A 17,335-nucleotide genomic window follows, 5' to 3' on the forward strand; every position below is an offset into this window, starting at 1 on the left:
TACTGTGGCAACCTTACAGCTTTTCTGGGAGCTTTTCCCGGCCTTCAGAGCCCCTTCTGGCATTGATGCTGGGCCCTGCACAGCTCCTGCTGCAGTGCGGTGTTCCTGGTGTTCCTCCCGTGGGAGATGTGCAGGAGCTGGATAGACTGTGGAAGGAGTCACCTTTCCTGCAGGATGGAGCTAAATTAGGCCTCACAATGGGAATGCAAGGCCTTTTTTGTTTGTTTGTTTTGTTCAGTTTTGAGCATGGCAATTAACACAACCTGGCTGCTACAGATAAGCAGCGCATCAGCTCAAAGATCGTTGTTCCCATGGCCAGTCTGCCATGCCCCATCCACACAAAAAACTGCCACAGACTGCAAGCATTCCTGCATGGCATACCTGTTTCAGTTTAGTCTGGCTTTGGATTTATTCCTATACTATTTCTTCTCATTTGAACCTTTTTCCCCTCCATTTCTTTGGCTTCCCTCCTTCCACTCCGCGGTAATTCCTCCCACCCACCCCCATCTCCCCAGGCTCGTTGCCACCTGATGCGACCCCCGTTCGGCATCCCGCTCAGAGCAGCCCCGAGCCTGGGAAGGAGCGGGACTCGGGGTGGGCACCCAGCACCTCGGCCTCCTCCGGAGGGCAGAGCAGGGCTGCCCAGGGGAGGGGAGGCGGCCGTGCGCCGCCGCGCCGCTCCATCCCCGGCTTTGTTGTGCTCGTCGCCCGGGCTGCGGGCTAGGGGGCGGGGAAGCGAAGGGAAGGGAAGGGAAAGGAAAGGAAGGCGGCCGCGTCTCCTCCTCCGCCTCCTCCCCGGCCCCGCTCATGGCGACGCTGGGCACATCCGGGCTTCTCCTCCTCCTCCGGCGGCCGCCGCTGCCCTGAGCGCCCAACCCGACTCCATTAGCGCGTCCCCTCCCCCCTCCCCCCCCGTCTCCCTTCCCGGACCCAGAGGCAGGGGGAGCCCCGGGCAAGGCAGCGCCGGGCCCGAGCCGCGGCCGGGGACATGTCCAACCAAGGGGCTCGGAGGAACGGGCCCGTCAAGCTGCGGCTGACAGGTGAGGCTGAGCGCGGCGGCGGGGAGCCCCGGCCGGGCCTGCCGCTGCCTCCCGCCGCCGGGCGGGCACGGGGCGAGCCGGGGCGGAGGGGCGAGGAGCGGCGGGGCTCGGCGGGACGGGGCGCGGCGGGGAGGGGAAGCCCGCGGCCCCGGGGGAGCGAGTTCGTGAGGCGGCGGGGAGCCCCGGAGAGCCCAGCTGGAGGGAGGGAGCGAGCGAGCGAGCGAGCGGGAGCTCCTCCATGTGTATTTGAGGTTGAACCTGGGCTTGGAGGCGTCTCTCAGGCCTCAGGAGGAGAAGGGGGAAAATACGAAAAGTGAACTCTTCCCTCTCCTCCCATCCTCTCCCCGCGGGCCGCTCGCCTCGGGAACAAAACGCCAGCAGGAGCTGCAGCACCGGGCACCTCAGTCCGCGTCCTGCCGCCCTCCAACGCTGTTTTTTTTTTTTTCCTTCTTTTTTTTTCCTTCGCCTTCTCAGCGTGAACTTGAAAGAAAGTGACACACGCTTTGTTTTGATCTCTTTGTTTGTTTCTTTATTTTTTTTTCTCCAAGCCAACTTCCTTAGTGAAGGTTGTATACAGTTGGTTTGACACAGTGCCTTACGTGGCCAGCTTTCTTTCAGAAGACCACTTGACCTCAAATGTTGTTAAATAGCATAAAAAACTGCTCACCTGCATGCAGGGGAGGAAAATAAGCTATTTCCAAATACTTGAAGTGTGCTCTTTTTACATGTAAGAACCGAGGTAAATTGATTTGGAGAAGAAACACTGGAGGTCTCTTTAAAAAAATAAAATAAAATACAGAGAACTTAATGGGACAGACCTGTTCAAAACTGATGTAAGGCCCTCCCCCGGCAGATAAATCATACCTTGTGTTCCAAAGTGTGAGTGCTTGATGGTAAGCCATTGGAAAGCAATAGGTATTGCTTCAAATACTCTCGTTTGCAGGGTAGTGGATTTAACCAACTTGGAAAACAAATATGTTTTTAAGAAACCTGAAGGAATAGGAATATTTGCTTTAGGCACATCTGAAATATTTCCAGTTTGATGTCTAATAAATACATATGTTTTCATACTTATTTTTGCAAGCATGCTATTTTTATAGAGAAAAACAATGTATGCTTTGCTTTGGAAATACTTTAGACTAAATTTATAATCTAGTTTTCATTGATTTGTGTGAGTACCTATATAGTACATTTAGAAATAAAATTTGTAAACTAAGTGTGGCTGGGACCGATGCCTGGAGCAGTGCTGCCATGTTTTTACAGTGTTTTGAAACTTTCTCATCAGGTTATTGCTTTATTGATGCAGTACTTGAATGCTTTTTTCCCTCTGCTGTGAGTGCTCAGGCTTGCTTATCTTTGAAACGCTATGAATAGTCTGGAGCCTTTTGTAGAAGCATGGAAAATACTGTTCAGGCAGTTGTCTGCTTCACCTTTGGATTTTGTATTCTGTTTTATTTTGATTAAGGATTAAATACGTCTTCTAATCCTGTCTTTGACAACATAAATATGTCATGGGGAGTGTAGTTGTGAGCAATAGGCAGTGGTTTTATGTGCTGAGGTGACTGAGTGGTTGTGCAATCGCTTCCCAAATGAAGCAGGTACGTTCTTGAGGAATTTTTCTGAGTTTTTCATTACCTTATTTTTTAGGTGTATGCAGAGCACTGGATGCGAGCAGTTGCCTTTAGAGAGACTGTTCCACATTTAGCATCTCTGTGCAGTTGCTGAGAACCAGTTCTGTTATTTGGAAGCTTACATGAGATATTGACCTATTTCTCAAGTTAGAAAGACTTGAGGTATTTTATGCTTTAGCGAACTGCCTGTTGTTTTTTGTAAGGTCATTTGTTGTAGGGAAATTTTATATGTTTAAGAAAAGCTGTTGCAAACATTTAACTTTATTAATTGAGCTGACATGTTGTCAGTTCTTGCCTAGGAATAGCTTTAAGTGTACTTAGTGGTTTTGATTACCCTTTTTGATTGGAAAAGCAGTTTGAGAGCTCTTGAATTCTAAAACTGCTTGGAATTAAAAGAATCTGTATATTCCAATGTTTTAAAAAGTTTATTTTCAAACTTGCAAATGTACATAATCTTAATTTTCCTTGGCTTTATGATGCTAGCAGTCTTCTGTTCTGGCTTGAATATTTATAGGATTAATTCTGTAAACATTGTGTAATACTTATCTTTTCTATTCTTTATCTTTAAATTAGATCCTATAGACTGAAAAAATGGATTCAAGAACTGGATTCAATTAGCAGTTTTTCAGGACATAAACATTAAAGGTTTAGATGGAAAACATTGTTTTGACTGACTGGATAAATGACAGGGTAATGTTTGATGTGAGGCCAAGAGCTGATCTGTAGCTGGTGCCCAACTTCTCAGTCGATCCTGAGGAGCCAAATAAAATATTTAACCTAGGCCTCATTTTGCAAAAAAAAAAAAAAAGGTTGATTCTTTGTTGGGACCTTAAGAAAGTTCTGAGAAATGTTTGGCATACCTTTACACTAAGTGTTTAACAGTTTATTTAGGTCTGGGTTCCATAACAGAGAAAAACCACAGCAGTGGCATACTTCTAGTAAGTTTGTATTTAGTTTGCAGTGCATCTGTGTTAAATGTTTCTTCAGAGGTTCTTCTTCTGCTTGTAGTTGTAGCTGTCTGCTGTAAATATCACTCCGGGCTTTAGTGATGTGTGTTGGTGCATTTTGCACAGTCTTGGGCTAGAAAATTTCGAGTTAATTGTTAAAATATAAAAATAAAAGGCCTTCTTTGATTGTAATGTGGGGGTATAAGTTATTGCTTATGATTAAAATATAGGCCGTGTAATTTAAATTAGCTAGAGTCTAGAATTGCAGTGGTCTCCAAAATTTATGTTAGCAGCTTGTAGTAACATTATCCAAGGAAGCTGTGCAAGGAAATTTCCTTCAACTCAGGAATTTTTATCTAGATTGGTTCTGAGTGTTCCTGAATTCTGTTTAAAACTTATAGTGCAGTCATCCAGTCATCCTCTTCCATTCTTACTGTGAGTTTTTTTTCTGTGTTTTTATTTATTTATGGATTTGTAGATATGCTGTTCTCCTTTCCAATCCCACCTGAGTGTTGAAGACTATGTTGATCTTGTATTCTTCAAACTGAGGAATTAACCTTGCTTTCAGTTGCACAGTAAATATTTTGTCTCAACCTGTGAATTACCTGGAGCAGCTACATCTGACTGCTTTGACTTACAGCGATGGTTGAATGAAGTCTGTAAGGCTGTCTCTATCAAACAAAGATATTTTTCAGTCATTTTGAAATCTTCAAAATTGCATGGCTGCTAAAATATGAGTTGAATAAAGGTTGATGAGTAATTTAATTTATTTCTGGTCTTGTAACTAGTGTTTGTTGTCAGAATAGTTAACAAGTGAAGATGCTTTGATAGCCACAAAACGCAGTTACACTGTACTGTACAAAGAGGTAATAAATATCCCACAGATAATATGGGAATGAGGTGGGCTGTGTTTGTTGGTAAGGAGTTGGAGGTAGGTCTGGCTTTTTCCTCTTACTGTAAGGCTTTCAGGTTCCCTGGCAGTTTGTTAATTAGAGAAGTAAAAGCACTGGATCTTTGTACTGTAGAAAATGGGCATCATCTCATCTCCTGCCTTTTTTTTTGTTATTGTTGTTGTTGAATTTATTGTATCTTGATGGATAAAAGTACCTACCTGTATTCTGAAGTATCAAGGCCATGGTTTTGTGGTTGACTGAAATGGTAATCAGACTTGTTTCTTCTGTCCTTGTAGTCACTGGATTCACTTGGCCCTACCTGGTGTAGACTCCAGCAGCTATGTAGCTAGCTCTGTGATGTAGCTAGCTCTGTGATGAGTAGAAAGCTAATCTTAGCAAGAAAAAATGCTGTCTTGTGTTGAAGGGTTGTAGAATGAGAAACTGAAGAGAGGGCAGAACTGCTGTTTTGACCAGCAACCTGTATTTAAATGGTCTTTAGTCAACAGTAAAACAATAGGGTTCCTTCAAGAAAGGTGTACTTGACTTAATGACAAGACTTACTGAAAACTAGTACTTAAGAAATTGGAATTGATAAATTACACAGTAGCATGATTAAATGGCTCCAGTAATGACAAAGTCAATGGACATGTATGTAGTAAGATTGAATAGGGACTGATGGATTCTTGGCCCTCTGTGTTTTCATAAGTGTTGAGTGTGGTTTTTTTGTGTATATATAGAGAGATATAAATGCTATACATTTCTAAAGTGTATACATATATAGCTGTGGATATTTCTGTACATATAAATCAGTTGTGGATCACACAGACTACACAGGATTGTAATAAACAACAGAGCAGTCTCAACAACTTATTTCAATGGGATCCAATTATATGACAAAGTTTTATTCATCTGGATATAAAATTTGTGTTCAGAGATATGCAGTGGCACATAGTGGCAAGGAAGGCAGAGATCCAAATGGCTTTGGGGAAAGAAATCAGAGTAGGAAAACCACTCAATACAAGCTTCCAATCAAAGGACTCAATATTTGTCTTTGGTTGCAGAATTAGAAAAACATTGTGTAAAAGATGTAGAGAATTTGTGTTTGTAGGTAACGCATGGGACATATGTAGGGGACAGACATGAAGTCTGCAGGCAGTCCCAGTGTTTAAAAAATAAATCTGTCAGGGTTGGAAAATAATATAGAAATCCTCGGGTAGAGAAACATTGAGTAATTTTAGAACTGTACTTTTTGGTTGCATTTAAAGAGTTTCAGCTATAACGTGTCTGTCTGTGTAGCTGAGTAACTCAATTAGCAGTGACAGATTCTTTTCTATTTTCTTTTTGTTAATCACTAGAAATCTGACCAGGCCCCGGATGAAGACGTTGTGTCTTTGTGTCCTTAAGGTGAATGGGTTGATTCCTAAAAGGAGACAGCCTTCAATGTTTTGTTCTGTTTTATCTCATGGCCTTTGAAGTGTCTCCCTGCTTTGCTGTCTTACTTAAAATGACATCTCATCTTTGGGCCGCATCTTTCTTGCGTGTGTTTGAAGAGGTGGGTGATTTCTGTGGGTGTCTTCCCTCCTGTCATCACAATAATGAGACAGCCTGACTTCTGACTTGACTTAATGGCATGAGTGTGTCGGTACGGCAGCTGTTACTGCCTGCTTTATTACATCAAATGTAAATGCTCACGCTGTGCAATGCCTGAGATCATTTTGGTCACTTCTGAGGGGAAAGTAAAGAGTGATGTCAGTAACATTAGATAATGCATGCAGAAGTAGCTCCTGCGTGTTTCTGCTATCAGCAGTGTGTGTTTTCTCCTTGGGAAAGAGGATCAAAATCTTGTGGGATATTTGATGATAGAACGCTCGAGAAAACAAACTGTTGGCTTTTTCTGGCTACTTAAACTTTAAATGTGCTCAATGAAAGCAAAGATAAGAATGCTTGTAACTTTAAACGAGTCTTCTTCTGTAGATAACAAAGCTCAGGACCAAATAGCCTAAGCGTTATCATGTAAGTTTAAGTGGGGAAACTGACCCAGAATGGAGAACAGACGTGAAGATCGTAAAAAGGATAAACCAGGTAAAGCTGGGATTTAGAGCCATTGACTTTCTGTTGGTGAACTTGGTTTCTCCTGAATATAAATCCACAGAAAAAAATGGTTCTATTTGGGCCTTCTGAGCCCACATTTGCGGCGGATCAGGGTCAGTTCTATCTAAATGTTGTGGTTGTGCTGTGCTCTTTTTCAGCATGCTGCAGGTTCTTGGAAATAACTTTTTTCTACTTCAGACTACTTAAGAGATTTATTTTGGTTGTTGCTTAAGCAAATAAAACTAAAAGGGCTGATATCCCCCTAAGTGTGGAGAAGTTATTCACTCATTCAAAGTTCTGAAAGTGAAAGAAAAAGCAGTATTTGAGTTTAAATGGCTGTATCCTGTTGTTGATTTTCTGGAAGGACTCTTGGCTGGTACGTATTTGACACGACTGAGGATTGTTTCCTTGCAGAAGGGAGAGTCGGTCTGAGCGTGGCTTTGGTGGTGTCACTTGCTGCTCTTCAGTATCTGTTATCCAAAACGAATTCATTTAAGTTGTTTCAAACATGCAGAGCACATACAGACTGTAATTTACAGGTCACAGTAAAAATACGTTACCAGATTCTGCCATTCCTGCTTAAATTAGCACGTGCAATGCCATCCTGCCACAAGCAGCAAGTGACAGTGCCATGGTACAAGCATCCTCTGCTCCGTGCTGTGCTGTTGGGCAGGGTGGGCTGAGGAATAGACCCGAGTTAAACCCAACCTCTTCTCCCTGTTTTTCTTTTTAACTGGAGGTGTTTAGGCCTGTGTGTGAGCAGTGACTTCAGCCAGCCAGGTGCTCACAGAGTACCAAGTTGCTGGGGGTTACCCTGCCCATGGCAGGAAAAGCTTTTAAACCAGTGACATACGCTCATTTTTGTTCTACCTTGACCCAGATTTTACTGTTACCAATGGAGTTAAATGCAGTCATACCTAATTGTTTTTTTTTTTGTTTGTTTTTTAATCATACCTAGCTACTTGATTTGGAGTTTGGCATACAGCTAAGTTAATAAATACAATTATAGATGCAGTTGTGCTCATATTTAGTTGGAGGTGAGAATCTGCATCGGTAATCTGATGTGGTGATTTTAGTAAGAGAAAAGATCAGACCGGGTGCTTCTATAACTGCATGTGGTGAAACTGCTACTTTGTGCAAATCATAGGACTTGAAGAGTGTCTGTGCAGTGTACTCAGTAAGTTTGCTGAATCATTTGAGTAAAAGATAGTATGCTACATGGAAGGATTTTTGTCAGGAACATGTAAAAGTACTAAAATGAATCATCTTTTTTTCTTGGTGGGGAAGGAAGCTGAATCTGGGTTAGAGTACCTATGAAAGCTGCTTGTTTTACAGATAAATATGTCATAAAGTGTGTGTTTAAAAGAACAAAATATGTCCAGGTAAAATGCATAGAATTACATTCATGCATAACTGCCTGGGATTAGAAATTTATTGTGTCAATTATGCCAAATATTTAGGTGTCCTTACAGCAAACAGTTCTTCAACTCTTAACAAATTTTTGCCTTTTTATTGTTCTGAAGCAATTAATTTTATGCTCTGTAAATCTTGCTTTCCAGAAAAACAGACTTTACCCACTATTTCCCCCAATGGTTTTATTAAAACAAAGTTTTATGGGCCTGAATAGGATACTGTATGCAGGACTACATGGTCCTAACATTGTGCCTAGCTGTAGTAATATTAAGGTATGCCTTTTTTTTTTGTTTGGTGGCTAAATAAGTACTTCTGTCTTAATTTATAAGAGTTGATATCTGATGCGGCCTAAGAAATGGCATAAAAATTCAACTACAGAGGTTGTGGTGGCAAAAGAGACAAAATCAGGAATCTTGGTGAACAGAACCTTTGGATGTATATATCACACATCTTTGTAATGTTGGTCAGGTGCATATGCGTTTAGACTGGGGAATATTGCTGTTGACCTCCAGTTAAGCTAATTAATGCTGTTGCACATGCAGAAGGCCCATGTGTTCTTCAAGAAGCAAAGGGCATCTGTAAATTCAAGACACTATGCAGTAACTTGCCTTAAAGAGCTGGGTATTTGTCCAAAAGTTAAAGGCTTTAAATGTTTGTGACGGCAGTAGTGCAGGAGTGGCTGTTACGATGTCATGTTCCATTGTAGCCCTTCTGTGAGAATCTCTCACATCTCGGATCTCTACTTAAGAACTGGGTCAAAGGATGATTTTAAATGATGTTGGTTTTTGCTTTATTCTGCAGGAAGGAGAGGGCCTTTTAGGAAAAAGAGACTTACAGTCGTTTTCAGTCATATAAGCACCATACCTGGCTTGCCACGGAGTAGCCGTGCAGTTTCCCCTCCTTCCTTACGCTGTCTGTTCCCTCAGTTCATAACGCTCTCACACTGCCTGCCTTGGAAGGAGCTGCTGAGGGGAGCTTAACATTCCCATCGTCCTGTCAGAGACGGGCAAGTTTTTGGTGCCCCTTCCTTGCAGCACGTGGTTATTCTGCCTGGGGAGTTGCTATGTGTTCCATTTATCCACGTCTCACTTGCTTCTGTGGCCATGAGATAGTGAAGAAATGAGATCTGAATGTAGTATTGTGAATATGTGCCTCAGATTTCCTCATTACAATATTTATCATTTTTCCTGCAAGTTTCTTTCCTCTGGTGTATTGTCCATCCTGTAGAATAAGTCAGCTATTTCCTGTGCATCAGCATAATGCAACTTAATCTATGCAGGACAGTGCTTTGGACCCCTTCAGAAGCCTTATATTTTGAGTAGGTTTGTTGAAATTCAGGAACACATTTGAGCAAGTTTTAACAGTGCGGCCCAAGATGGGAGGTTTCCTTGCTCTGCACCTGCATCGCTGTGACAGAGCAGCAGTAAATGGAGAGCTGGCCCTGGGCACTTGGGCCTTGTGAGCATTTGTTCCCTCTGCACTTCAGCAGTGTGGTGAGTAGGAGCACCTGTTCCCATGTAGCTTGAACACAGTTTGTGTGTGAGCATCTTAGATTTTTCTTTGCTGTCAGTGGATTTAGAACTATACTTGAGCCTGTAATACCAAGCTGAAGCTTTTACCCGGCTATAGCAGCCAATGAAAACAAATGGAAGCGCTGGCTAAGTTGTGCTGTCTCTTAACAGATACTTTTCATGCTCAGTGCCTAATTTGGGCAGAATTTATTTGGAGAAGAGTTTCTTAAAGTGATTTCAGGGAGATTAACATTTTATGTTGCATATCTTGAATTGCTGGGCAGGACGTTATCAGACAGTGGCCCGGCACCAGGCAGATGTCTCTGAGTCAGCAGAGGAGTGCTGCCCGATTCGGGGACGGCAGGGACAGGAGCTGAGCACACCCAGACTGCTTGTCCTGTTAATGCTCAACTTGGGGGCGTGAAGAAGGGCATTAACCAGAGTACTGAGGGTTCAAAAGTTGGATGAGGGTGGAGAAAAAGGGCGTAAACTGGAACAAGGAACGCCTGGGACAAACAGACGGGAGGTGGAGACTGATTTTGGCAGGATGAGATGCTGGGAATATTTTGATGCCCGGACTCTTAAGGTTGCAGCAGTGAACAAGACTCAGGCTTGCAGGGGCAGCACTAATTCTCATGTTTCAATGGTTTTTAGCAAGGTTTTGAGCTTTTAGTTGAAGCAGTTCTTAATAAAAACACTTGATTCCAAGAAATGATGCCTTGATCACTTCTTTCAATTAATAGGTGATAACAAATGGGTTCTGTAGATTTTAATGTTTCCTTGAGTAATCTACATGCCATATATTTGCAAAGATTTTGGAGTTAAGAGATCTTCTTTTCAGTAAAGAGTGACCTGCTCTTGCTGAATTAGTTGTGTGGAAGATTTGACCTGTTTTAGTTATTTTTCATCGTTTGATAATTAATATAGTTGAGGTAGTCATCGACGTCTTCTGATTTTGCATTTTATGTGAAGTTATCTTTATAGAAGAGGAGGGCCTCTATATTTACATGATATGTCGCCACCAGATCCGTACAGAAACAGCTTATTGCATTAATTGATTGCTAACAAATGCACCGTGCTTTGCTTTTACCCAGCAGACTGCCCTGTGAGGAGTGCTGATGGTTGCTGTCCTGCTGTCTGCTAAACACATACATGCACAAATCTGCAAAAGCACTAAAACTGCGAAGAAAGAAATCAGAAACGAAATGTAGGGCAGGGGCATCTCCAGCAAGAGAGAGGCATTGACTTTTATTGATTCTTGTAGAGGTGTCCTCAGAAAATGGCTATATATAGACAAAGTGAGGAAAAATTTTAAGAATGATGTCAGATGTGGGTTTTTTTAGTTAGTTAACTAAAAATAAATGAACTGATAGAATGTGAGACTGGTTTCACTTTAAGGGAGCTTACACTTAATTATGAAGAAAAGCAATTAAAAGAAAAAGTTTATATTTGTGCAGTGTAACTTGCTGATGATTACAGTGCTACTTTTTTATTCCAGTGTAACTGATAAGGAAAGTCAAAACAAAATCTGCTCCTATGAAGACATCTTTCCCCAAAAGCTGCTCCTTTTCACACCTCCTTGAGCTCTGGGCAATTATAAAGCTATTAAACACTTTATTTTTTCAGCTGATCCCCTTTTCCCCTAGCCCTAACCCCTTCCTAGGGAGTTGTTTAGCAATCCCAGGGATGTTGCTGGCTTGAACTTTCCAGAGCTAGAGGTCGTTCTCCGATGCACTGCGTGCATCATCTTTGTGCTGAAATGAATATGGTTCCATAGTGAGACTTTGAGAGGTGAGCTCTAACTCTTACAGACATGAACTTAAATAGCTAAAGAATAGAGCACAGTTTTATTAGAAGTGTTAACAATATTTCATGGAATTACCTTTTTCTAATCGGATTTTTTTGTTATTTGAACACCTAAATACTATTTTTTTTTCCTAAGGGTCATTGTTTCTTCATTGTATGGAGTTGTTTTTTAAACTTCTTAATTAAAATATTTACAATATAGCTATTTTTGTTATGGTGAACCATTTATTGTTTCAGAAGTGAATGAATCATGTATTCTGGGTTATTTTTTCCTGGCAGATATTTTTCTTTAATGATTACTCAGGGCTAGCTTACACTGTGCAGATGAATAATACTTGAAATACAGTATCTGATTCATCATTGCAAAGGCTACAATGAAGAACCTTGTAAAAAAAAATATATATATACAGCACTTCTATTTGTACGAACAGTACCTTAAAGGAACTGGACACGTTTTGCCAGGTGAGCAGCAGGACATCCTGCCCATCACCAGCAGCTCTCCTTTGTTTGCCCCAGGCGTAACCACAGACGTGTAGTTTTCACCTGTAGGTTTGCTAAATCACTGTCAACTGCTCTGAATTGGCTTTTTCCTGCATCCACGAATCCCTTGTGCTCCACCACCTCTTATTTTAGGAACTTCCTATAACTTCTCATTCATACCTTGTGATAGAAATGTTGTTTGTGCCCGTTGGTGCCTTCCTCCCTGCATCTATATTCCAAAAGCGATGCTACCTGTATGGGCGGCTGTTCTGGAGTTTGTGCACTTGATTGTTCATATTTATTTTACTATTTTAATTTTCTTTTCATGTCTGAAATCTGTCGGTTCTGGTTTGCATGTTATATGGCTATTTTCTTGAACAAAAACATCAGTGGATGTCCTCAGCTGGTCTACAAATATGCAGATATAGTTTAGTTTGGTTCTGGTGGCAAACAGAGCAGAAGCCATTGGAAGGACAGTATGGAACCTGCTGGTAGGACACAGCCATTCTGAGCCAGTCCCAGGGGAGAGCTCAGGTGCAGTGCCTCGGATCACCAGGAATTCATGGAGCCAGATCCAAATGCTGGAAATGAGTAAGCAGTTCCGTGGTCCTCTCAAAATGGAGGAGAAAAAAAAAAAAAAAAAGGAATATAAATACTTTTTTTATTTTTTTTTCCCTTTGAGTGGGGGAGAGTAGATGTGTTCTTCTGTTTTTGTTGATTATACCGAGTTTTACAATATTTAGAAGTGTAGAAGTATCAAAATAGCATCCAATGTGGGCATTAGGTGAACTCTTAAGCTTTTTAAAGTGCAGCAGGAATTTTGGGCTCCTAAAAGGAATGACTCCACTTGTTGCATCTGCATAACTGATGTGTGTAATGTAGAATGTAAAGATAAATTCTAGTAGATTTTGTTTAGGATTAGAAGGGTCATACACAAATTGTTGTTTCATCTATTTCCCACACTCCATGTAGGCAGGTTGTTTTGGTTGTTGGGCTTTTTTTCTTTGAAAACAGAACATATTTTTCTGTAGCCCCTACCCTGCCCTTTTAAGCTGCTGTCCAGACAAATATTTATAAACAGAAAGTAATGCAGTTTTCTTCTGCATGCGCAAAGCCCTTGGGAAAATGAAATGTTTTAGTGTGTGTGAGGCATTTAATACTTTGTCCTGCTTAGATTTATCTTTCGAAGAGATGTGGAAGTCTGCCTAAAAACTTGAATACATTCCCCATGAGCTTATATTACCTTCATTTAAACTAGTCAGACTTCTACTGCTGAGACTCACAAATTCACAGCCAGAATGACCAGAACAGCAAATACTACTTAAAAAAAGTAGTTACTGGATAAACTGGTTTGAGCCCAGCTGCTGTGGATAAATTGATTTTGCTGTTGCTTTAAATCTACGTGTTGGTATTTTGGCAGAGTAAGAAAAACAAGGATATTAGAAAGTAATTTACTGCAGTGGGATTAGTAAAGAGTGTTCTGTTTCTGTGATTGGGGCAGAACAGGATGGTTTAGATGTGTCTGATAAACAGGACGAGGTCTAGTCTGACAGCTGGCAACAATAGTTTTTGCTCAAAGTCAGGTGTACTAAATTAGCAAATCTATTACAAGGATACAGGAGAAATCTCACAGAAGACAGCCTTGTAGGCAGAAGTGTTGCCAAATGGGAAATGATTCATCGTCTCTGAATGGGATGAGCACTGAGCAGAAGCAGTTTAAACCTCAGACTGCTTTGGCTCATAAACCACCAAATATGTGATTAACACTTTATCTTCTCCAATCCTGTGTTTTTTATTGTCTCCTGAGCAGCAATCTATATTTAGGATCAAACCACTAGGCTCACTGTTGGTTCTAATTTCTCTTTTGCAGGTTGGAGCTTACATGGGATTTTTAACAAAATCATAAGCTGTTTTCATGCATCCTAGATGTACTCCATTCTTATGACCCTTCAGCAATATTTCTTCCTAGTGAGGACTGTTATACATCTGGAATGCAAGTATGACGTGAGGGATGCTGGCAGAGCTTGGTAAACCTTAGAGTAATGGATTTTTGCTCTTAATGTTTAGTTAAAATAAATGATTAGCTGGAGACGTAGTTTAATGTAGTGTGCCAGTTCCAGGGCAGCCATTGCAATTTAATTTTTAATAGTTGAAAATCTTGTATCTACATAATACTGACAATGCCATTACTATTGTACAATACATGAAGAATAGGCCAGGTGTGTCAGATGTTCAGAACAGGAAATAGTCTTTGGTTGTATCATCTACAAGATCCGTAGATGGCAGAGAAACTAAAGGAATTGTATCATTTGAAGGTGTTCATTATTAAATAACTGGGATGTAAGAAGACAGTTGTGAGAGGGAAAATGGTTTTGCTTGGTAAGTTACTGTTATTGGTTAGAAAATATTTATATATTTCTCAGGCCTGGGACAGCGCTGTTAGCTCCTGAGATATCCAAGGAGCAATGTGCCCAGGAAATGAATGTAAGGATTCCTCTGGAAAACTGGCCTTGTCAGCCTTGGCTTCTCCCTTGCATGTGCAGCCTTATAAGAAATGGTACAAATCTTCTGCTATATGCTCCTTACTAAAAATATTTATATATATTTGGCAGTATAAGGCTGGACTGAGGTACCTGAGATCTTTAACAAGGTGTGTGATTGTGACCTTGCTTTTCTATGTGTACTTTCTGTGAACTGTTGATGTTTTCCCCACTTACGTATGGTATTAGATTTCTGTAGGTAGAGATGCAAGTAATCAGAGATATAAGCTTGATAACTAGGTAAAGGTATATATATACTCCACAGATCTTTCTGCTAACCTTATTTTTTTGTGTAGGCCCTTAATATATACATAAGGCAAGATTAGGCTTCACTGAACTGCCAAGCTGAAGAGGGAGGCAGTTCCCAGAGCTGAAGGCACTTCACTGCAAACACTTTTTTCCTAGAGAAGTATATACAGAGAACTTGCACACAAATGTTTCAACTACATTAAAGGAGGAGGGAGGATTCCTACTTTATCAGGGAGACAGATCACAATCCGTGTCTGAAGTTGTGGATGCTGCTAGTTCTGAAGGAAGGTGTATGTAAAGAGTACATCAGTCATCTGTATTCCCCCAATATAATATGGTTTCAGTACAGCAGCTTGTAGTAAAACAAATTTATGCATTGAAATTTGGGAGATACCCAGGTATGTCCTTAATCAGTGTTTTTTTTTTTCTACCAGTGGTAGTGTTGAGATCACGATCTTTGTGAACTTTCTGTGTTGTTTTATTTTCCAAGGGATCATTTAAAAATTCTCTCAAATATTTCCCGTTTCTGAAATACCAGGACGTTTGGTTTTTTTCCCCCTAAAGAAAATTGTTGCCTTAGCTGCTGTCATGTTTGGGACTTACTTCTTACAAAGCAGCTGGCAATCCTTTTATTGGTACCAACTGAGTCAGTACAGCATTTTGCTGAAGAGCAGCCTGAGAGTTACTGTGAGTATGAAGGGTAAATAATGTGCGTGCTTTGGGCCTGGTTTTGTTTTTTTTTTTTCTCTTGCCTCTTCCCAGGCAAACCCCCGCAGCAGCAGCGTCCCACCAGGACCATGTTTGTAGCAGCGAGAATTTTGAGACTTCCTGTTTAAATCAAGTGTGTGACTGTCCTGACATACAGAGTGGTCCTGAAGTCTGAAAAGCTTCTGGTGCCTGCAGCTCCTGCTAGCCAGGAGCCGGGGTTAGCTGCAGGTGCCTCTTGTCTGAAGGCCTTTTTAAAATTCAGGGCATTTTTGTCTGGTTTGTAATTAGATCATGAATTTCTTTTGTTGTTGCCTCCACTATAGCTCATTCAGAGGGTGGAGAGTTTCACTGCAGTGAGACAAATCCGAGGGCTCTGCTTCTTATTAGCGTGGCTTTTTCCCCCCAGCACATTTCCATAGGTACATGGAATAGATCAGAACAGAGCTATGATTTATTTCCTCTGTTAGCTTTTTTCCCCACTCCTGTTCTTATCAAAGGAGGCTGAGAAATCTGTGGCTAAATTTGTGTTAAATTTATTTACTCATCCTCAGAGGAAGAATCCCATGTTTGCTAAATATTTGGGGGCATGCGACTGATAATTTGGGACTAATGACTGCAGTCTACCCTGGGCCTTGCTTAAAAACTCACTGCTGGGATTTGTAACAAGTTTTTAAGGACTGAGGTAAGAATTCAGCATAATGATTCTTAAGAGATTGAGGTAAAATATCCCCTTTTCCTGAGATCTTAAATACTGTTTTATTTCTGCATTTCTAGGATAATAGAATTAATGCTCATAAGAGAGCATACTTCTCTCACATCTGAATATAATAACACATCTGCAGGTTTTAGACTACTTAATCTTGGTGACTTTTTTTTTTTTTTTAGGAAAATTATGTTTTTGATACTGCAGGAAGGTGAATTACATTTGATTGCAATTGAAAAGATCATGAAGTAAAGCTGATGGGCACACTGGTTTGTAAGGAATTTGTTTCCCACCCTGTGTTTATTGGTGCACAATTTTATGCAGACTACAAATGTGAGAAACAGAAGGGATGTCTTTTGAAACACATCATTGACTGCTGACAGCTTTTTTTTTTTTCCAAGTATTTAACAGTTTCTGATTTCAAGACTTTTGTACCTAATAAGGAACCAGCACGGTATTTAGTGCTCGTCAGTGGTCTATTTAGGATGACTTCTTGATACAATAGTGTTGTTTCAAATTGTGAAAAATGGGCGAGATGTGAGCATTAGGTCATTTTTTGTAGTAGGGTGGAGAAGTTAAGTGGAATTCCTAGCGTATGAAAGTTATGTGTTAGAAACATCCTGGCTGGTCTGAGAGGCTCCATGCACACTAAACCAGGAAATGCAAATATTCGCAATAGCCTTTGTTTTCTTAAAGTTTCCCACGTGTTTCTTCTTGCTTGGGGCTGTGATTGAACCCCTATCTTCCACATCCCCCCAGTGGGGATGGTGTAGTACTATATCATTCAGATTAATTTGCCAATTTGGTATATAGCTTTAAAAAAAAAAATGTGTATCTTCAGGTTTTGCCTCTACATATTCAGCTCTGCTGGTTTAAACCTCTGTGTGAGACTTGTAAGCCTTCTGGTGACACTGACGGTGCTGGGGGAGGACTGCCACTTTCACAGCAAAAGTGGCAGCATCACTTCTTTCCTTCGCCTCCTGATGGGTGTATCAAATAAACTGGACACATGAATAGGCTTAATGACGTGCGTGGCAGTCGGCCCATCGCTGAATGAAGCTAGGAAATGTGAATGCCTTACTTGCTCCAACGAAGAACGCGATGGTGTCGGGTTTTTTGTGTTTTGTTTTACTTTTGGCTTAGAGTGGAATAGGGGAGGAGAAGTGGAAAAGGAAGCCTTTTGTTTACAGTAAAACAATACTGTGAAGTAGACATGGTGATGTTAAAACAGGAGTCTAAACATGGCAAATCTCGGCAGGCTCCGTGTGGCCGCAGCCATGGCAGCACAGGCTGCCCCAGCCCTCGTCCTGCTGCTGCTCCTCC

The 17,335-nt window shown here is 41.2% G+C and overlaps 1 protein-coding gene across 2 annotated transcripts in view; it reads left to right on the forward strand.

Annotated features, from left to right (window-relative positions):
* The first annotated feature begins 743 nt into the window (after positions 1 to 743).
* The window catches only part of SMURF2 (SMAD specific E3 ubiquitin protein ligase 2), a 56,852-nt gene continuing 40,260 nt past the window's right edge, over positions 744 to 17,335 (forward strand). Inside the window, exon 1 of one of the 2 annotated variants that reach the window (XM_085239858.1) lies at positions 744 to 1,040. In XM_085239858.1, coding sequence (XP_085095984.1) covers positions 989 to 1,040 — 52 coding nt within the window. In that variant the 5' untranslated portion in view covers positions 744 to 988. Of the gene's footprint in view, positions 1,041 to 13,808; positions 13,840 to 17,335 lie in introns of those variants that run through there. The other variant, XM_085239859.1, reaches the window with a different exon arrangement.

This window comes from Meleagris gallopavo, chromosome 20 (assembly GCF_905368555.1).
Source record: "Meleagris gallopavo chromosome 20, MGAL_WU_HG_1.1, whole genome shotgun sequence".
Taxonomy (NCBI): domain Eukaryota; kingdom Metazoa; phylum Chordata; class Aves; order Galliformes; family Phasianidae; genus Meleagris; species Meleagris gallopavo.